Raw genomic sequence first — 22,437 nt, forward strand, 5'->3', positions numbered from 1 at the left:
AAGTCCATAGGGGCTGGCTGGACTGTGTTGTGCAGTCAGTTCTCCATAGGGGCTGTGTCCACTCCAAAGTCCTGTGCAGTGTCCCAGTCCTAAAGGGGTGCTGTAGTGTTGTCCAGGGGGTGCTCTGTCCATCAGGGGTGCTCCCCCCAAGTGCTAAAAAAATAATATATTTTCTGTGTTTGTGAATTGTGTGCGCAGTAGCCGCACGTGCATCAACAAAGTAGTGCCAAGCGTGCGCCTGTGTCATAAGTAAAGGGCCGGCTGGCTTGACTGTTAAAGGGTGCTGTAACCCCCGAAAGTACACTCCAATCCAAACCAAAAAAAAATTATTTTCTGTGTTTGTGAATTGTGTGCGCAGTAGCCGCACGTGCATCAACAAAGTAGTGCCAAGCGTGCGCCTGTGTCATAAGTAAAGGGCCGGCTGGCTTAACCGTTAAGGGTGCTGTAACCCCCGAAAGTACACTCCAGTCCAAACCAAAAAAAAAATTATTTTCTGTGTTTGTGAATTGTGTGCGCAGTAGCCGCACGTGCATCAACAAAGTAGTGCCAAGCGTGCGCCTGTGTCATAAGTAAAGGGCCGGCTGGCTTGACCGTTAAAGGGTGCTGTAACCCCCAAAGTACACTCCAGTCCAAACCAAAAAAAAATTATTTTCTGTGTTTGTGAATTGTGTGTGCAGTAGCCGCACGTGCATCAACAAAGTAGTGCCAAGCGTGCGCCTGTGTCATAAGTAGAGGGCCAGCTGGCTTGACCGTTAAAGGGTGCTGTAACCCCCGAAAGTACACTCCAGTCCAAACCAAAAAAAAATTTTTTTCTGTGTTTGTGAATTGTGTGCGCAGTAGCCGCACATACATCAACAAAGTAGTGCCAAGCGTGCGCCTGTGTCATAAGTAAAGGGCCGGCTGGCTTGACCGTTAAAGGGTGCTGTAACCCCCGAAAGTACACTCCAGTCCAAACCAAAAAAAAATTATTTTCTGTGTTTGTGAATTGTGTGCGCAGTAGCCGCACGTGCATCAACAAAGTAGTGCCAAGCGTGCGCCTGTGTCATAAGTAAAGGGCCGGCTGGCTTGACCGTTAAGGGTGCTGTAACCCCCGAAAGTACACTCCAGTTCAAACCAAAAAAAAAATTATTTTCTGTGTTTGTGAATTGTGTGCACAGTAGCCGCACGTGCATCAACAAAGTAGTGCCAAGCGTGCGCCTGTGTCATAAGTAAAGGGCCGGCTGGCTTGACTGTTAAAGGGTGCTGTAACCCCCGAAAGTACACTCCAGTCCAAACCAAAAAAAAAATTATTTTCTGTGTTTAGCCGCACGTATATATCAAATCGATATAACATAAATGGAGGACCAAACTTTCTCCGATAAAAATAAAATAGAGAAAGATCAAGAACCACTTCCTCCTAGTGCTGAAGCTGCTGCCACTAGTCATGACATAGACGATAACATGCCATCAGCGTCGTCTGCCAAGGCCGATGCCCAATGTCATAGTAGAGGGCACATACAATCCCAAATGGCAAAGTTCAGGAAAATGACCTTGAAAAAGACATTTAAATCAGCTGAAGAGAAACGTAAACTTGCCAATATGCCATTTACGACACGGAGTGGCAAGGAACGGCTAAGGTCGATCCCTAGTATGTTCATGACTAGTGGTTCAGCTTCACATGACGATGGAAGCCCTCCTCCCACTAAAAAAATCAAAAGAGTTAAGCTGGCAAAAGCACAGCGAAGAACTGTGCTTTCTAAGAAGATATCACAAATCCCCAAGGAGAGTCCAAGTGTGGTGGTGGTTGCGATGCCTGACCTTCCCAGCACTGGACGGGAAGAGGTGGCTCTTTCCACCATTTGCACGCCCCCTGCAAGTGATGAAAGGAGCACCCACAGTCCACTTGCTGATATGCAAATTGAAGATGTCACTGTTGAAGTACAACAGGATGAGGATACTGGTGTAGCTGGCGCTGAGGAGGAAGTTGGCGAGGAGGATTCTGATGGTGATGTGGTTTGTTTAAATCAGGCTCCGGGGGAGACAGTTGTTGTCCGTGGGATGAAAAAGCTCATCACGGTCATGCCTGGGCAGAAGACCAAACATTCCACCTCTTTGGTCTGGCAATATTTCTATCCAAATCCGGACAACAACTGTCTTGCCATATGTACCATATGTAAAGGTGAAATAAGTAGGGGTAGGGACGTCAACCATCTAGGAACATCCTCCCTTATACGGCACCTGCAGCGCGTTCATAAAAAGTTACTGTCAAGTTCAGAACTTTGGCTAAGACCGTAAGCAGTCCAGGGACACCTAAATCCCGTTGTCCTGTTGTATCCAAGCGCCTGCAAACCACACCGTCAACTCCCTCCTCGTCAATTTCCTCCTTAGTCAGGATCGGAAGTAGTCCTGCAGGCCATGTCACTGGCATGACTGACTCTCCTATCCGGGATTCCTCTGGAGGATCCTGCATTGCTACGCCTACTGCTGCCGCTGCTGCTGTTGCTGCTGCTGGGAGTCGTTTATCATCCCAGAGAGGAAGTAGGAACACCACTACTTTTACTAAACAATTGACCCTCCAACAGTCCTTAGCGAGGAGGATGAAGTACGACAGCAGTCATCCTGAAGCAAAACGTATAACTGAGGCCTTGACTGCTATGTTGGTGTTAGACGTGCGTCCGGTATCCGCCATTAGTGCAGTGGGATTTAGACAATTGATGGAGGTAGTGTGTCCCCGGTTCCAAATCCCGTCTAGATTCCACTTCACTAGGCAGGCGATACCGAGACTGTACAGAAACGTCAAAAAAAGTGTCCTCAGTGTCCTGAAAAATGCCGTTGTACACAATGTCCACTTAACCACGGACATGTGGACAAGTGGAACAGGGCAGACTAAGGACTATATGACTGTGACAGCCCACTGGGTAGATGTATCACCTTACGCAGCAACAGCAGCAGCGTCACCAGTAGCAGCATCTCAGAAACGCCAGCTCGTTACAAGGCAGGCTACGCTGTGTATCACCGGTTTCAGTAAGAGGCACACCGCCGACAACCTCTTAGAGAAACTGAGGGAAATCATCACCCAGTGGCTTACCCCACTTAGACTCTCCTGGGGATTTGTGATATCTGACAACGCCACCAATATTGTGCGGGCATTACATCTGGGCAAATTCCAGCACGTCCCATGTTTTGCTCACACAATAAACTTGGTGGTGCAGAATTTTCTGAAAAGCGACAGGGGCGTGCAGGAGACGCTTTGGGTGGCCCGAAAAATTTCTGGCCACTTTCGCCATTCAGCGACTGCGTGCCAAAGACTGGAGCGCCAGCAAACACTCTTGAACCTGCCCCGCCATCACCTGAAGCAAGAGGTTGTGACGCGGTGGAACTCAACCCTCTATATGCTTCAGAGGATGGAGGAGCAGCAAAAGGCCATACAAGCCTATACATCCACCTATGACATAGGCAAAGGAGGGGGTATGCACCTGATTCAAGCGCAGTGGAGAATGATTTCCGTGTTGTGCAAGGTTCTCCAGCCCTTCGAACTTGCCACACATGAAGTCAGTTCAGACACAGCCAGCTTGAGTCAGGTCATTCCCCTCATCAGGCTTTTGCAGAAGCAGCTGGAGAAAGTGAAGGAGGAGCTAAGACGGAGCGATTCCGCTCGGCATGTGGGACTTGTGGATGAAGCCCTTCATTCGCTTTGCCAGGATTCCAGGGTGGTCAATCTGTTGAAATCAGACCACTACATTTTGGCCACCGTGCTTGATCCTAGGTTTAAAGCCTATGTGGTGTCTCTCTTTCCGGCCGACACAAGCCTGCAGAGGTGCAAAGACCTGCTGGTGAACACACTGTCAGCTGAAGCGGAACGTGACACGTCAATGGCTCCTTCTTCATTTTCTCCCGCAACTGGGGCTGCCAGGAAAAAACTTAGGTATCCTAAGCAACCCGCTGGCGGTGATGCAGGGCAGGCAGGACCAAGTTTGGACATCTGGTCCGGACTGAAGGACCTGGCAACAATTTCTGACATGTCTACAGTCACTGCATATGATACTGTCACCATTGACAGAATGGTGGAGGATTACATCGGTGACAGCATCCAAGTAGGCATGGCAGACAGTCCATACCTGTACTGGCAGGAAAAAGAGGCAATTTGGAGGCCCCTGTACAAGCTGGCTCTATTTTACCTGAGTTGCCCCCCCTCCAGTGTGTACTCCGAAAGAGTGTTTAGTGCAGCCGGGAACCTTGTCAGCGAAAGGCGTAGGAGGTTGCTTCCACAGAATGTGGAGAAGATGATGTTCATCAAAATGAATTATCAGCTCTTCCAGGGAGACCAGCCTCCAGAAGGTACAGAGGGACCTGTGGTGGTGGATTCAAGTGGGGACGAGTTAATACTTTGTGAGGATGAGGATGTACACACTGAAGAGGGTGAGGAATCGGTGGATGAGGAGGATGAGGATGACATCTTGCCTCCGTAGAGCCAGTTTGTGCAGGGACACATTAATTGCCAGCTTGTTTTGTGGGGGCCCAAACGAACCAATCATTTCAGCCACAGTTGTGTGGCAGACCCTGGCGCTGAAATGATTGATTTGTTAAAGTGTGCATGTCCTGTTTATACAACATAAGGGTGGGTGGGAGGGCCCAAGGACAATTCCATCTTGCACTTCTTTTTTTTCTTTGCATTATGTACAGTTTGGGGCCTAGTTTTTCTAACTGCCATCCTGTCTGCCACTGCAGTGTCACTCCTAGATGGGTCACGTGTTTGTGCCGCCCACTCGTGTCGCTTAGCATAGTCATCCAGCTACCTCGGTGCAACCTTTTGGACATAAAAACACTATTGTGAGGTGTGAGGTGTTCAGAATAGACTGGAAATGAGTGGAAATTAAGGTTATTGAGGTTAATAATAGCATAGGAGCAGAGAAACCAACAAATTCTGTGATTTTAGCTGTTTTTATGCTTTTTTTAAAAAAAATACAGATCCAAAACACAAAACCCAGAACCCAAAACACGGAAGGGTGGTTTTGGCAAAACCAATCCAGATCCAAAACACGAAGAAAGATCCAGATCCAAAACCAAAACACAAAACACGAAAAGTGGCCGGTGCACACCCCTAGTTCATATGCATCTCATGCAGACCAGCAATTGTGCACATATACACCTGTTAAGAGGTATATGTGTTACAAAGAAGCTGCAAGTATAAAGACTATATATGAAAGATAAAAAAACAAACTAAAACTTATATTTGACTATACAGTATTTGTCTCTTCACTGATAGTATGGATTATGAATCACTAATCTAAGCATTTTGTTTATTTTTGTTATGTCTATTTACTCTATTAGGACTAGTGTGCTAATGTCATATTTTTGTTCCTAGGACCATTTGTGCCTTCATTCAACATCAGTTCTTTGGGATTTGGGAACAAGACGCATGTCTCCAGAGATAATCTAACATTCTCCTTCTACTACCAGCACTCCTCAACAATAGCAGCCATGTTCATCTTGGCCTACACTTTCATCTTTCTTATGTGCATGATCGGCAATTTGTTGGTGTGTTTCATTGTACTAAAGAACCGACAGATGCGCACGGTAACCAACATGTTCATCCTAAACCTAGCAATTAGCGACTTGCTAGTGGGAATCTTCTGCATGCCAACTACTTTGGTAGACAACCTCATCACTGGTGAGTAACCTCAAAAACAGAACAATTCATTAAGGTCCAGACACTCACAAGATGCTAATTGTTCACTACTGGAAAGTCTTTAATGTTCCTAACCATCAAAGTGAGGAAGTGTAAATGTAAAGAATCTCTGATCCCTTGAAAAGAAAGTTGATGTAAAAAAATTAATCGAAAGAAAACATACACTACTGACTTTATAAGGGATTTACCATATGTTGCCTAACATATATGGGTTTTCCCATTTTAGATGATTCATTTTCAGGTTCATATAGACACTCCTGAAAATATTTCACGTAGGCACAAAAACAGATGATTTAATGATTTTAATGTATAACCAAATCTAAAGAAAAAAAATCTATAATTACCATATTAGCTGCAAGTCCACAATTACAGGCTCTGTGTACACCCAGAGGAACACAAACTATATAATAAGAATGGGACTTCGCTTATTTATTAGAATCAAGTTGTAAAATGACAGAAAAATTATATAGCAGTCAGGATTTCCCAATAATAATAATAATTTAATCACATATAAGAATAAAATACAAATATATAACAATACATTTCAATATATATTATTAGGAATAACTATAATTCGTAGATCACGAATTGGATAAAATGATCTGTATAAATTCAACATTCAATACATTGAATAGAATAGTCCCAAATAGATGCATTACCTGTAAATACATATCTAATAAAGTAGACAAAGTGATCTCCAATTATAATGAAGAAAGTTTCCCTATAACAGAGTTCATAAATTGTGATTCAAGCTATTGTGTCTACGTACTGCAGTGCCCTTGTGGCCTGCAGTACATGGGCAGAACGACACGAACACTAAAAACAAGGTTTAGAGAACATCGTTTGAACATCATAAAAAAATTCCAACAACATACTGTAGTGTCTCTCGCCATTTCTGTAACGAACACAATGGCAACCCTGAAGGTCTGAAGATCACAGGAGTTAGAAATATCAAAAAAATGCTTAGAGGAGGTGATAGGTATAAACAATTGGCTCTCAGGAAGCATTTTGGATCTTTCGGCTACATTCCCTCTATAACAGTGGTCTTAATTAGAATATTGATTTTGAATCTTTCTCTTAAGTATAGCTGGTTGATTTCTCAGTTAGCTATTGGGGTTATAGGATTATTACTACCTTCTTACATATATATTCAGAATTTTCGTATACTAATTAATTTTTGGGGTTACCTCCATAAAACCACAGAGTGCTTCATGGGCCTATTAATAATGGAATCATTTACATTATTGGTTATCTGTCTCATGTAAGCGAGATTATAAAATAATACATATATGGAATATGAGGTTTTTTTGGATTGGGAGATATTAAAGTGAGTAATTGACAGACAGATTATAACTTCCTTGTTTGCCTTTCGAATATTTGCAATATACGCTAATAACTTGGGGTTTACAATACTTTGTTACATTAAAAGTTCTTTATAAAATAAAATACACACAATATTAACATATGTAATATTTATATAAGGTATTTACATTATGTGATAGACTCTTATACCATAGGCTCAAATTAATATAAAACGGAGTGATTGAAGCATATGAAGGGCTGTTTTTTAGTTAAATCTTGATCTTACAAAGTACAAACAGTGATAATGTCAATATGTAAAAAGGTGATCACTACTGAAAAAATTAAAATACAATGTTAATAATTGTGTACAACCTAGGGGCAAATGTTTGGTCTAAAAATTAGGTCTATTTTCTTATTAATTTGCTATGTACTTACAACGCGGCTGATTTACGTTATACAAAGTATATCAAGCATTACAAAACAGAGAAAAATAGATAATCTAGCAAACAATGAGATTCATTTTTAATTGCTATAGAATATGAACCTTTATGTGCTCATCTATAATTGTGAAGCCAGATAATTAACTTTTGTTGCATAAATTCCTTATTATAAGAAGAACATATGTATACAAATTAGAACATTATATTTCATCCCCTCTCATTATACAATATGTAATCATGTAGTAAAGGTTAGAGATACAAACAAGTTACAAGATACTTATTGTTGCACATATATATCAGAATGTTCTATAACTTAAGAGGTAAGATAGGGGACAGCTACATTTAGGGTCAGAAGTTCGATTCCTGGATGGGAAACTTATTAAAGTTATTATATTAATGTTTTTGACACATTATGATACTCCTATTGATGCTTAAGTATATCTGAATCCCCTGTAGTGTAGAGGTAAGATAAAGAGACTGGTGTGTTTAAGGTTAGGGGTTCCATGGGAAACTCAATATTTATTATTTAATTTTATATATATTTTTTGATAAATTGACATTGATAATATGGAGTTCTTTTTAGCAGTCAGATGTTTCCTGATTTTTATGTAAGTTTTTTATATATATATTTATATATATATATATATATATATATATATATATTTGTTGGATTTGAATATCTATACATGCAAATGTCCATTGAGTGTATAATTTTAAAAATAGTAGGAATATTTGGAAGTAATATAGATAAAACATTTTCACAGTGGAATTGTCCCATGTTTTCTGGATACACACAATGATTAGGAACAACAGGTGCTGCTCACCTGAGAGAACTAATGATTTTGGATGATTGCTCCAATCAGTTTCTTTTGGTGCTGGTATATAAGAACAGCAAGTTCTAGCTATCACTACTCTTTGATAAAGCCCTTATATATTAGGGCAAAACACATCAGTGGACCCCCTATTTACAGCACTTTGATCTGAGCTAAAGACACTGGAGTGTCGTGCTGAATACAAACCTTACGGAGGAAGCACAGCAAGCACACAAGATATCATTACGGTGTTTACACTAGACCGTGGTGGATGCTAAGTAACCAAACTGAGCTGGAACACATGGGAGCCAAACAAGACTGCTGGAGCAGGGCTGCACGAATCAGGCTACTTCCCAGAGCAACCCCGCGGTTCAGGTACACCTAGTGCGGTCAAAGCTTATGACATCAATTAAGCTTTATAAACATTACCTCACGGTTTCTTCCTATTTGAGACTGTTATATCATATGTGATCCTCACAGAGCATTCTGCACGGAATATTCTATTTATACACATGCAAGTGGAATACTACCTAACCATCAGTGACCATAAGATAAAAATTATTTTGTTCCATCAATAGGTGCTTTTACGGAACTATTCTATTCAATGTATTGAGTGTTGAAATTAAACAGATCGTTTTATCCAATTCATGGTCTAAGAATTATAGTTATTCCTAATAATATATATTGAAATGTATTGTTATATATTTGTATTTTTTCTTATATGTGATTAAATTATTATTATTATTATTATTATTATTATTATTGGGAAAACCTGACTGCTACATAAGTTTTCTTCCATTTCACAACTTGGTTCTAATAAATAAGCGCAGTCCAATTCTTAGTATAGTTTGACTCCTGAAAATATTACCTAGTACATGGTTGTAAGCTTTCTTTCCAGTTTTCTTCTGTTATTTTCAGGTATGTTTTTAGGGCCTATTTATTAACATGCTGAGGCCTGTTAAACATATGTAAACAATAGTTTACACATGGATTGGAGCTATTTATTCATCTATTATTGCAGGAAATATAATGGATAACTCCAGCCTTCTCTAAAGAAGCAATATGGTATACCTTCCCCATGCAGTGAATTGAGGCATTGCAATCATCCAATTTATCAAGCTCTGGAAATTGTGAAAACTGAAAGATTTTAGAGCTTGTCTATAGGAAGAGAGTCCGGATTGGAAAGAGGGCTCCTGTCACAACTCTCGGAAGGAGAGTGTGGATGCTGACAGTAAACTTTGGAGTTGGTATATACCCAGAACAGAGGCATGAAGTTTAACATATTGGTGGCCTTTACCACGTACCCATGCAAGGGTATTTGGGGTTTGCTGTGCCCGATATGCTGGGCATGGCCCTCTGTCTGGGTTCCAATGTATGGGCTGTTGGTATGAAGGAACTGAGGGCAGGCAAAGACTGTTTTCCTTGGGGTGAACTGGAGCATAGTCATCAGGATTGAGTCAGAACCAGGCAAGCAGTGCAGTACCAGGGAGTGAGCAGAATTAGGTTAGGGAATAGCTGAAGTCAATACCAAAAATCACTAAGAGTGGTGCCAGAAGTAGAGCAGAACCAAGATGTTACTAAGAATGGTTCCAGGAGAGCAGGCAAGGAGAACAATCAGATGAACTGAATCAAACATTTGGACTCTCACTGTGGGTTCAGACAGGAGCAAACTTTGGAGTAAGGTATGGAGCCTAATACTCTGGCAATTGAATAATGCTCAGAGACTTCCTTTGACAGGAAGGAAAGCTTAAATCTGGCACCAATTGTGATGTCATATTTGGTGGGCCTGGCCCTCATGGGAACCTCAGCCACCTGCCAGAGCTGCAGGAAGCAAAGCAGAAGCAAGGAGGAGACCCCAGCACTGGCCTGCAAAGGAACAACCATAGCCCCGGAATACCAGTACTGTCTGACCCAGTAAGTAAGCACTGGACTCAGGTGCATGGTGACAGATCCAAAATGTTTTATGATCATATATTGACAATTCTATTTTAATTTGTATTTGAGATGTAAAATCTATTAATTGATTGATTTTACACATTAACGATAACCCATATATTGCTACATTTACACAATATTTGGATGTCACCATGTCTGCTCCAGAGAGGAGATATGTTCACTGAAACATTTCTAAGGTCTGTTAACATGAATAATACCTTTCTCACACAGCCTAAATATCCAGGTTTTTGCCAGTGCAAGTGCACTGACCTGGGTCTGTACTATGTGTGAAAGGGGCTCAGTAGCAGGTTTATTCCTGAGTCCGACCCCCGGGTAGCCTGTAGTGTGAATGACATAACCCAGGTTGCGATGACCCAGGTCATGCCTAAATGGCTAAAAGGCTTTGCCTAAAAGACTGTTTGGCCAGCACAGTGGCACTTGGAGATTACATCATCTACAAGCATGCTCTGCCTGATGGAAGACCCGGGTCCAGTGTGACGGGTGATGACCCAGGTTGTCTCCCATGTGTCAACGGAGGTAAGTACAGTAAACCCCTGCTTCAACCTGGGCTCAGTGTCCTGGGTCCGAGACAGTTAAAGCTGGGGTTTATATGTGAAAGTGGTATAAGTAGCATTTTTAAAATCAGAATTATAAGTCATGGATTCAAAATATACCCTTCTGGCTTTTTGATATAATACACACCTACTGTAGGTGAGCAGTATAGGTGAAAACAATTTTGCCATGATTACAGATCCTGGAAGTAAATAATGGGAGCTTAGTTGGTTTGCAGGATGGACACCCAGATGGGTCTTCTACATCCCTCCTCACTTTATCCCTTGAATACTGGCAAGCAGGGGGTAACTAGGATCTCTGAAGGAGCCATGCTCACTCTTATAAGTAGATGAACATATTGACAGACTGATGCATTTGTTTATGGACTATCTTGATTTCATCAGTGGCATGTGCTGAGCATTAAAGTTAGCTGGCTTAAGTGCTAAAGTCACATTTGTTATAGTATAGTTGTTGTGCTTGTATGTGAACATATAAATCTGTGTAAACAAGAAACAAATTGACTGGACCAATTAATTACAGTGACTTTAGTATTAAGCCAGCTAATTCTGAAACTCAAGACATGTCTCTGATGAAGCCACAATAATCCATGTAGAAATGCATTAAGGTTGTTATCTTGTTAATCCACTTTAGAGAGCCTGTCTCCTTCAAAGATCACATACTGTATACATCCTGCTTGGGGATAAATCAATGGGGCCAGATGGGATACATCCAAGGATAATAAAAGACCTAAAGGTGGTGCTGGTAACACCATTAACAGAATTTTTCAACTAGCTACAGGAGTAATTCCAGAGGACTGTAAAAAAGCTAATATAGTCCCACTGCACTAAAGTGGAAGCAAGGAAGAGGCAAGCAACTACCGACCAGTGAGCCTTACGTCAGTAGTAGGTAAAATAATGGAAACACTGTTAAAGGAAAGAGCTGTGGAATATCTAAAATCTAGTAACTTTTAGGATACCAATCAGCATGGTTTACTGGGGGGAGACCATGCCAAACAAATCTTATTTACTTTTTTGAGTGGGTGTCTAAAGTAATAGATTAAGGGGGGGGGCTGTAGATGTAGCTCACCTAGACATTAGTAAGGCTTTTGACACAGTCCCACATTGCTGACCGCTAAATAAACTTGAAGATTGGATTCTAAAATGATTGAATGGATAAGAACTTGGTTGCAGGGTAGGAAACAGAGTTGTAGCAAATGGAGTGTATTCACAGGAGGAAATGTTACAAGTGGTGTACCCCAAGTTTCTGTACTTGGACCAGTGCTTTTTAATATCTTTGTTGGTGACATTGCAAATGGTATTAAAGAAAAAATATGCCTTTTTGCAGATGACACAAAGATAGGCAACAGGGCAGACATACCAGGAGGGGTAAAACAAATTATAAAGGACCTAGGTAGACTAGAGGAATGCTCAAAAATGTGGCACTACAGTTTAATGCAAAAAAATGCTAAATCATGCACTTGGATCTCAAAACCCCAAAGGCTGAAAATAGTATCAAGGGTACTAAAATAGAAACTACAGAGGGGGAAAGCGATCTAAGAGTCACAATTTCAGATAAGCAGGGAAGCAATGTAATCAAGCAATGAGAAAGGCAAGTCAGATGCTTGGTTGCATAGGGAGATGAATTAGTAGCAGGAAGAAAGAAGTAATAATGCTCCTGTATAGGTCACTGGTACAGCCTCATTTCCAATACTGTGTATGGTTGTGGAAGCCATATCTCCAGAAGGATATAAATACATTAGAGACTGTACAAAGAAGGGCAACTAAACTGTGAATGGCCTACAACACAAAACTTACCAGGAAAGTATAGTATAGTTTGTAGCAGAGAATTGAAAGAGGGGACATGATAGAAACTTTCAAATATATTAAGGGTTTTAACAAGGTACAGGATGGAGACATTCTACAAAAGAAGAGACGTACTAGAACACAAGGACATGCACTGAGACTGGAGGGAGGTAGACTCAGAAGAAATTTGAAGAAAAATTATTTCACAGAAAGGGTAGTGGATAAGTGTAATAGCCTCCCATCAGGTGTGGTAGAGGCAGTAGAGCAATTTAAACATGCTTGGGATATGCACAAGAATTTCCTTACAAAGAACTAAGGATAAAATAGGGTTGAGGTTACCAAAGGTTAACAAAAAGGGTAGACTAGATTTGCCAAGGGGTTCTTATATGCCATCAAATTCTATGTTTCTATGAGTGATGGCCTGATTTAGAAGTGGCTGAATGTAGAACATCAGATGCAGAAATAATACCTGTCTGGGCACTAACTAAACAATAACTTCCCTCTCTCAAACAGCAGTAGAGCCTACTGCTCTCACCACAAACATAGGCATATGCACAATACTTACAATAAGTATATCATATCTGAACAAGGCTGCCTGCTTGTTCTCCCCAGGTGTCAGACCCTGAGCCATACTCTGACACAGCTTATTTGAGCCTCTGCCAGGTGCAATCACTAATCAACCTGCTCTCAGGCTGAAATGGGCAAACGAAAAAAAAATAAAATATATAGATATATATATATATATATATATATATATGTCTGCACTTATATCCAGTAATTAATTAAATACTCCAGAGCTGTCAATCACAATTTAATTAGCAACAATATACAATACAATCACATACATTAAAAAGAACTGCAGTTCCTAGGATAATAGATACAGAGTTAATTCAACATTGAAAAAAAATTATCAATCAGTGCACTAAAATAGGCTGAAATAAGTATCCATTGGACTAGATAGTCCCGACTGGAAACAAAATTCCTCCTAGAAATGATTGGCAAACAATAAGTAAACGTCCTGCCGACTGGGATAAAGATGCATATATCCTCTCCTGATAAAAGACAACACACGCCATATAGGTGAATATGCGCTAATAACCCTTCCCCATGTCCACGGAATGATAGCCGACAAAGTGGGACTTGATTAAAAATGTCACTCACTGCTCCTCTGTGTAGTGACAATAAGGATATCCCGGAATCCTGGCTAGCAATGAACACTTGGCTTGCAGTATAGCATAGTGCAGCTCCTGTGGTGGCAGAGTGAACAATAACACAGCGCAGTCAGCCTCCGGCAGTGTGCAGCCTGCTGATATCTCCACGCACCGACACAGCGCAGTCAGCCTCCGGCAATGTTCAGCCCGCTGATGTCGCCACACTAGTGTCTCCACGCACTCAATAGCCGCTCGCCTTGATAATCTCACAAAAAAATGTAGACTATATATAGGCTACAATGGCCAACACCATGTAAACATCGCATTAGCTATTTGGGCCAATCTTTGAAAAGTTAAGCTTTTCGGAGCTTGGTTAAATAGGCATTTTTCACCCCATAGAAAACTTTAAAGAATATAATGTGAAGTACCTATACTATAGTTAAATATTGTAGAAGTCCTACAAAAACAGCCATTTTGAGAGGGCTGACCACAAAAATCCAATAAATCCACCCCAAAATCTACTGATTTATTTATTTATTTTGGATTAATTATGTTCTGATAATCTAGCTCATATTTCAGAATTAGCCAAATCAATCAGTACTTTTATTATTATTCTATTATAAGTCATGTATGTAATAGATATAAGTGACTTATGATATGTTTCTAGGCACATGTGCAGAGTTTTACATTCTAAATATTAGGGATGAGATTCTGAAATCCGAACCCCCCTGAGCCCCCCCGCTCCGAGCCGGATCCGAGTCAGGTTCGAGTTTTCCCTCCTGACTCTGATCTGAAATCGAGGCAAAACGTCATCATCCCGCTGTCAGATTCTTGCGGTTTCTGGATTCATTAAAAGGTCCCTGCATCGGCGCCATTTTTGACTCTGGCTGTGGACAGTGAAACAGGAGGGTGGGAGTTGTGCTGCTGTTGTCGTCCATAGGGGCTGTGTCCGCTCCAAAGTCCATAGGGGCTGGCTGGGCTGTGTTGTGCAGTCTGTTGTCCATAGGGGCTGTGGGCCTGATTCAGACTCGCTCGCAAGTGCATTGCGCTTGCAAGCGGGTTGATGGTGGCCCAGTGCGCATGCACGGCATGTGAGCCCTGTAGCAAGTGAGACCTTCACTCACTCCGGGGCTCGCAGCAAATCGGGGCGGCTGTCGATGTTGACCGACAGCTCGCCCCGTTTTGTATGTGGGTGGGGGGGTGGCTGAACAAACGGAGGCGTTCCCGAAGGAATGCCTGCCGTTTGTGGGCGGCCCTACTGACATCAGTAGTGGACTTCCGGCTCTATTTGAGCTGGAAGTCCACTTGGCATTGCGAGTGCTGAAACCCTACCACAAGGGTTTCCTTGCAATGCCGATGGTCGCGATAATTGCGACCATCGCCAGGCCGCACGCACAAGCTGTGGGTGGTCACCCACAGCTGTGCAAGCGGCCTGGAGGCCGGAATAAAAAAATACTCCCTGCACTGATTCAGAGCGTGCACTCGCAAATAGCGAGTGCCTCTGAATCAGGCCCTGTCTCCACTCCAAAGTCCATAGGGGCTGGCTGGGCTGTGTTGTGCAGTGTCCCATAAAGGCTGTAGTCCTAAAGGGATGCTGTAGTGTTGTCCAGGGGGTGCTCTGTCCATCAGGGGTGCTCCCCCCAAGTGCAAAAAAAAATATTTTTCTGTTTGTGTGCGCTGTAGCTGCACGTGCATCAGCAAAGTAGCTTCAAGCGTGCACCTTTGTCATAAGTAAAGGGCCGGCTGGCTCATCTGTTGAAGGGTAGTGTAACCCCAAAAGTGAGCTCCAAAAAAAAATATATATATATTTTTCTGTGTTTGTGACTTGCGTGCTCTGTAGCAGCATGTGCATCAACAAACTAGCTCCAAGCGTGCACCTGTGTCATAAGTAAAGGGCTGGCTTGCTCGTCTGTTGGGGTGGTGTAACCCCCAAAGTGCCTGACAAAAAAAAATCTTTTTCTGTGTTTGTTAGCAGCATGTGCATCAACAAAGTAGCGCCAAGATTGCGCCTGTGTCATAAGTCAAGGGCCAGCTGGCTCATCTGTTGAAGGGTAGTGTAACCCCAAAAGTGCACTCCAAAAAAAAAATATATATATATTTTTCTGTGTTTGTGACTTGTGTGCGCTGTAGCCGCATGTGTATCAACAAAGTAGCGCCAAGTGTGCGCCTGTGTCATGAGTAAAGGGCCGGCTGGCTCATCTGTTGAACAGTGGTGTAACCCCAAAGTGCCTGGAAAAAAAAAAAACTTTTTCTGTGTTTGTGTGCGCCTTAGCCGCACGTGCATCAATATCACATAAATGGAGGACAAAAATTTGTCCGATAAAAATAAAATAGGGAAAGATCAAGAACCACTTCCTCCTAGTGCTGAAGCTGCTGCCACTAGTCATGACATAGACAATGAAATGCCATCAACGTTGTCTGCCAAGGCCGATGTCCAATGTCATAATAGAGGGCATATAAAATCCCAAATGGCAAAGTTCAGGAAAATGACCATAAAAAATAAATTTCAACCGTCTGAGGAGAAACGTAAACTTGCCAATATGCCATTTACGACACGGAGTGGCAAGGAAGGGCTAAGGTCCTCCCCTATGTTCATGACTAGTGGTTCAGCTTCACATGATGATGGAAACCCTCCTCCTGCTACAAAAATCAAACGATTTTTGATGGCAAAAACACAGCAAAGAACTGTGCTTTCTAATTCTAAGTAGATATCATAAATCCCCATGGAGAGTCCAAGTGTGGCAACGGTTGCGATGCCTGACGTTTCCAACACTGGACGGGAAGAGGAGGCTCTTTCCACCATTTGCACGCCCTCCGCAAGTGCTGGAAGGAGCACCCACAGTCCACTTGCTGATATTCAAATTGAAGATGTCACTGTTGAAGTACAACAGGATTAGGATAATGTTGTAACTGGCGCTGAGGAGGAAGTTGACGAGGAGGATTCTGATGGTGAGGTGATTTGTTTAAATCAGGCACCGGGGCAGACAGTTGTTGTCTGTGGGATGAAAAAGCCCATCACGGTCATGCATGGGCAGAAGACCAAACATTCTACCTCTTTGGTCTGGCAATATTTCTATCCAAATCCGGCCAACAACTGTCTTGCCATATGTACCATATGTAAAGGTGGAATAAGTAGGGGTAGGGACGTTACTCACCTAGGAACATCCTCCCTTATACGGCACCTGCAGCGCATTAATAGTTACTGATAAGTTCAGAAACTGTGGCTAAGACCATAAGCAGTCCAGGGACACCTAAATCCCTTTTTCCTGTTGTATCCAAGCGCCTGCAAACCACACAATCAACTCCCTCCTCGTCAATTTCCTCCTCAGTCAGGATCGGAAGTAGTCCTGCAGGCCATGTCACTGGCATGACTGACTCTCCTATTCGGGATTCCTCCAGAGGATCCTGCATTGTTACGCCAACTGCTGCTGCTGTTGCTACTGGGAGTCGTTCATCATCTCAGAGAGGAAGTAGGAACACCTCTACTTCTTTTACTAAGCAATTGACCCTCCAACAGTCCTTAGCGAGGAGGATGAAGTACGACAGCAGTCATCCTGAAGCAAAGCGCATAACTGAGGCCTTGACAACTATGTTGGTGTAAGACGTGCATTCGGTATCCGCCATTAGTGCAGTGGTATTTAGACAATTGATGGAGGTAGTGTGTCCCTGGTAGCAAATCCCATCTAGATTCCACTTCACTAGGCAGGCGATACCGAGAATGTACAGAGACGTCAGAAAAAGTGTACTCAGTGTCCTAAAAATTGTGGTTGTACCCAATGTCCACTTAACCACGGACATGTGGACAAGTGGAACAGGGCACACTAAGTACCATATGACTGTGACAGTCTACTGGCTAGATGTATCGCCTTATGCAGCAACAAAAGCAGCGTCACCAGTAGCAGCATCTCATAAACGCCAGCTCGTTCCAAGGCAGGCTAAGCTGTGTATCACCGGTTTCAGTAAGAGACACACCGCTGACAACCTCTTACAGAAACTGAGGGAAATCATTGCCCAATGGCTTACCCCACTTAGACTCTCCTGGAGATTTGTGATATCTGACAACGCCATCAATATTGTGCAGGCATTACATCTGGGCAAATTCCAGCACGTCCCATGTTTTGCTCACACAATAAATTTGGTGGTGCAGAATTTTCTGAAAAACGACAGGGGCATGCAGGAGACGCTTTGGGTGGCCCGAAAAATTTCTGGCCAATTTCGCCATTCAGCAACTGCATGCCGAAGACTGGAGCACCAGCAAACACTCTTGAACCTGCCATCACCTGAAGCAAGAGATTGTGACGCAGTGGAACTCAACCCTCTATATGCTTCAGAGGATGGAGGAGCAGCAAAAGGCCATTCAAGCCTATACATCCACCTATGACATAGGCATAGGAGGGGGTATGCACCTGACTCAATCGCAGTGGAGAATGATTTCGGTGTTGTGCAAGGTTCTCTACCCTTCGAACTTGCCACACGTGAAGTCAGTTCAGACACTGCCAGCTTGAGTCAGGTCATTCCCCTCATCAGGCTTTTGCAGAAGCAGCTGGAGAAAGTGAAGGAGGAGCTAAGACAGAGCGATTCCACTCGGTATGTGGGACTTGTGGATGAAGCCCTTCATTCACTTTGCCAGGATTCGGGAGTGGTCAATCTGTTGAAATCAGACCACTACATTTTGTCCACCGTGCTCGATCCTAGGTTTAAAGCCTATGTGGTGTCTCTCTTTCCGGCTGACACAAGCCTGCAGAGATGCAAAGACCTGCTGGTAAAAACATTGTCAGCTGAAGCGGAACGTGACACGTCAACAGCTCCTTCTTTATTTTCTCCTGCAACTGGGGCTGCCAGGAAACAACTTAGGTATCTTAAGCAACCCACTGGCGGTGATGCAGGGCAGACAGGATAAAGTTTGGACATCTGGTCCGGACTGAAGGACCTGGCAACAATTTCTGACATGTCTACTGTCACTGCATATGATACTGTCACCATTGACAGAATGGTGGAGGATTACATCGATGACAACATCCAAGTAGGCATGTCAGACAGTCCATACCTGTACTGGCAGGAAAAAGAGGCAATTTGGAGGCCCCTGTACAAACTGGCTCTATTTTACCTAAGTTGCCCCCCCTCCAGTGTGTACTCCGAAAGAGTGTTAAGTGCAGCCGTGAACCTTGTCAGTGAAAGGTGCAAGAGATTGCTTCCACAAAATGTGGAGTAGATGATATTCATCAAAATGAATTATCAATTCTTCGAGGGAGACCAGCCTCCAGAAAGTACAGAAGGACCTGTGGTGGTGGATTCCAGCGGAGACTAATTAATACTCTGTGAGGATGAGGATGTACACAACACTGAAGAGGGTGAGGAATCGGTGGATAAGGAGGATGAGGACGACATCTTACCTCCGTAAAGCCAGTTTGTGCAGGGACAGATTAATTGCCAGCTTGTTTTGTGGGGCCCAAATGAACCAATCATTTCAGCCACAGTTGTGTGGCAGACCCTGGCGCTGAAATGATTGGTATGTTAAAGTGTGCATGTCCTGTTTATACAACATAAGGGTGGGTCGGAGGGCCCAAGGAAAATTCCATCTTGTACTCTTTGGGGCCTAGTTTTGCAAACTGCCATCCTGTCTGCCACTGCAGTGCCACTCCTAGGTGGGCCACTTGTTTGTGCCGCCCACTTGTGTCGCTTAGCACAGTCATCCAGATACCTGGGTGCAACCTTTTGGCCTAAAAACAATATTGTGAGGTGTGAGGTGTTCAGAATAGACTGGAAATGAGTGGAAATTAATGTTATTGAGGTTAATAATAGCATAGAAACAGAAAACCCTACAAATTCTGTGATTTTAGCTGTTTTTATGCTTTTTTCCAAAAAAATACAGATCCAAAACACAAAACCCAGAACCCAAAACACGGAAGGGTGGTTTTGGCAAAACCAATCCAGATCCAAACCACGAAGAAAGATCCAGATCCAAAACCAAAACACAAAACACGAAAAGTGGCCGGTGCACACCCCTACTAAATATGGAGTACTCTATTACTATGATTTTCTTCAACTTTTTGTTTTTATTTTTTACTTGCATGTTTTAATATCATAAATTGAATACGTTTTTGTGCCCAACAAGCATTTTATTATAGTTCAGTTTAAATATTAGATAACTCAGCAGTTCGCCATTAGCGCCATTGTAGTCAACTTTTATGGTGGTTTCTGTACTGTAAAACAGGTTGAATATTGCTCCTGCCTGCAGAGATCATTTACTTTCTAGATTCCAGAACATTGATCTCCTGTTTTCACAAGGACTCCTATTTGCTTTTTGTTTGATACTCAGTGCTGTAAATCCTATATTCCAATTATCTTTACAAAGCTTTCATTATAATCCTGTTACTCCTTTGTGCTTTCATTCCACTAATCTCTGCCTGTGGACAATGCATAACCAATAGATTTCAAGATTAGATGAGGAGACAGCATGTTGATTTTCAAGCAATAAAATTATTAAACATACTGTGCAATGGGGGCTAACCTGATTTAGATGCAGGAAAAGCAACAGGTGGTTTTCTCTCTTCTCATGCATCCGTGGGATGCAGATTGAAATTGCATGGAGATCCATGCAATTTCGATGGGCATTTCTGGGTGGTAACTTGGGTGGTGACTAATAGGCAGGGGTGTGTTGCAAGCATGTCGTTGTCAGCAACTGCATATAGAAAGTCCATCTAAGACACAGTTCTACTGACACCAGTGGACATGGTCCCTTGGACATTCTGGACAGATACTGTCACAGCTGTACATTAGTTTCTTTACTGTGTCTGCACCGGACCCACAGTGTGCATGTTCAGTGATTCCTCTGTGGCTCACGTAGCAGTATGGGGGAGTCGCAGTGCCATTGGTGGGCGGTGACGGGGAGGAGCATCTAAAACACAGACCTTTTGGTGGCATGCCGAAGCCAGTGACTGTGTCTTCATAGGTTGCTCACATGTCCGATGCTGTAACTGTGTCCATCTCTGAATCATCCTCAATATGTATCTAGGAATGTTTTGCCAAAATGTATTTTCAAATGGCAGAAGGCAGGGGTCCCAAAGCAAAATTTGGATAGTTTTAAAGGAGCAAGGTCATATTTGCAGGCTTTTAGTTGCTCCTCTCCAGAAGAAACCCAGAGAGGAGATGTAGCTGACCATTTTGGGGGCCAGGTTCTTTGCTTCATTAGGCCCTGCCCCCCTTGTGGCAAAATGCTGTGAATCTAGAGTCCATTGGGTAAGGGGTGTGGCTAAATATGCAGATTGCATAATTTTAGCCGTACACCCTCCATACATTGCTGTGATTCCCAGTATTATTTCCCCATTCTGCCCACTTCACTAGGAAGTGGTCGGAATGCGGGAAATCCACCCACTCTTCTAGGGTGTACTAGGTACTACCGAAAAAAATATAATTTGAACACTTGCAAATGGTTCTTCTTTTAGTTCCTGAGTGTATGTGGACAGTCAAAATTCCTGTGTAGCATTTCTGACATGATAGCAAAGGCTGTCATAAAAGGGAACAGCAATTACAGTACACTTGCATTTTTTTAATTGTTGAATTCATCTGTCATTTCCTTTTACATCTTTTTATTTCTATTCATTTAGTCTTATGGCGATTCCATATCATGTCCTGCTCATAAAAACAACAACAAAAACAAATCATTCACAGCAAGTGATAGCTACAGTAGCCCCGTGACCATTTTTTAAAGTGGCTTATTTGTAATTTGTTCTAATAATTGGCATTTTGAAATTTTATTTCATGGCAATAGAGAGAGAGAGAAAAGAGAGAGAGACAGAAAGATGTCACAAGAAAGCACCTAATAAAGACATTAATGCTAAATGCTGTTATTTGGTCGCTGTGTAAATACAAGCAAGACACAAAGATGTATTAATTAAAATGAACCCTAGTGCATGTGTGTGCACAATGACGGATGTGAACGACCTAACAGGAGCTATAATTATGTTGGTCTACATATATATAAAGAACGATAATGGCAGAGCTTAAAATCCATAAAAAATGGATAATAATTGCTTTCATGTCATATCCAACGTCTAGATCAAAGACTTGTGTCAAGAACAAGAAAGTAAAACTACTGCTTTAAAATGGATACATGTATAAACATATGTGAGAGGAAGATTCCACTTTCAGACTGCAAATAATTATTTCATCACTGTGCAATCCTCTTATGGAATCAATATGTAATGCCGGCGGCTCAAATACCGACAGGGGCAGCTTGACGGGTCGGAACCTCGACAGCATGAGTTAAGCAGTCTAACCCTCCCCTTTCCCCCCCTAACCCTAACCCTCCCTTAGGGGTGCCTAGCCCTAACATCCCCCATTAGTACCTAACCCTAACCTCCCCCCGTTAGTACCTACACCTAAACCCTCTCCCTGCACCCTAAACCTAACCCTCCCGGGGAGTGCCTAACCCCTCCTAATGGTGCCTAACCCTAACCCCCCCTTTCCATACCCTAACCCACCCAGGGGGGTGCCTAACCCTAAGTCATCCCGGGGGTCCCTAATGCTAAGCCCCCTCCACGGCTACACTCTAAGACACATGGCTTACCTTTGTTCGGTAAACCGGGTGTCGGGATTTAGTAGTGGGGCTAATGATAGGTGTCAGGATATCAACGCCTATCTTTAGTCCCATGTCAGTATGTCACTGTCGGGATATCGGCGGGCGGGATAGCGCCCCGCCGGTATTCTAACTACATCCCCCTTATACTAGGAGCGCTGTGAGGCAGGTTGTTCTGTGTTCAGGCACAGTTAAAA

At 42.8% G+C, this 22,437-nt stretch overlaps 1 protein-coding gene across 1 annotated transcript in view; it reads left to right on the forward strand.

Annotated features, from left to right (window-relative positions):
- The window catches only part of NPFFR1 (neuropeptide FF receptor 1), a 219,356-nt gene that overhangs the window by 57,969 nt on the left and 138,950 nt on the right, over window positions 1–22,437 (forward strand). Inside the window, exon 2 of the mRNA XM_088473654.1 lies at window positions 5,345–5,650. Coding sequence (XP_088329780.1) covers window positions 5,345–5,650 — 306 coding nt within the window. The remainder of the gene's footprint in view (window positions 1–5,344; window positions 5,651–22,437) is intronic.

This window comes from Taudactylus pleione, unplaced genomic scaffold (genome assembly GCF_031769625.1).
Source record: "Taudactylus pleione unplaced genomic scaffold, aTauple2 ptg000016l, whole genome shotgun sequence".
Lineage (NCBI taxonomy): Eukaryota > Metazoa > Chordata > Amphibia > Anura > Myobatrachidae > Taudactylus > Taudactylus pleione.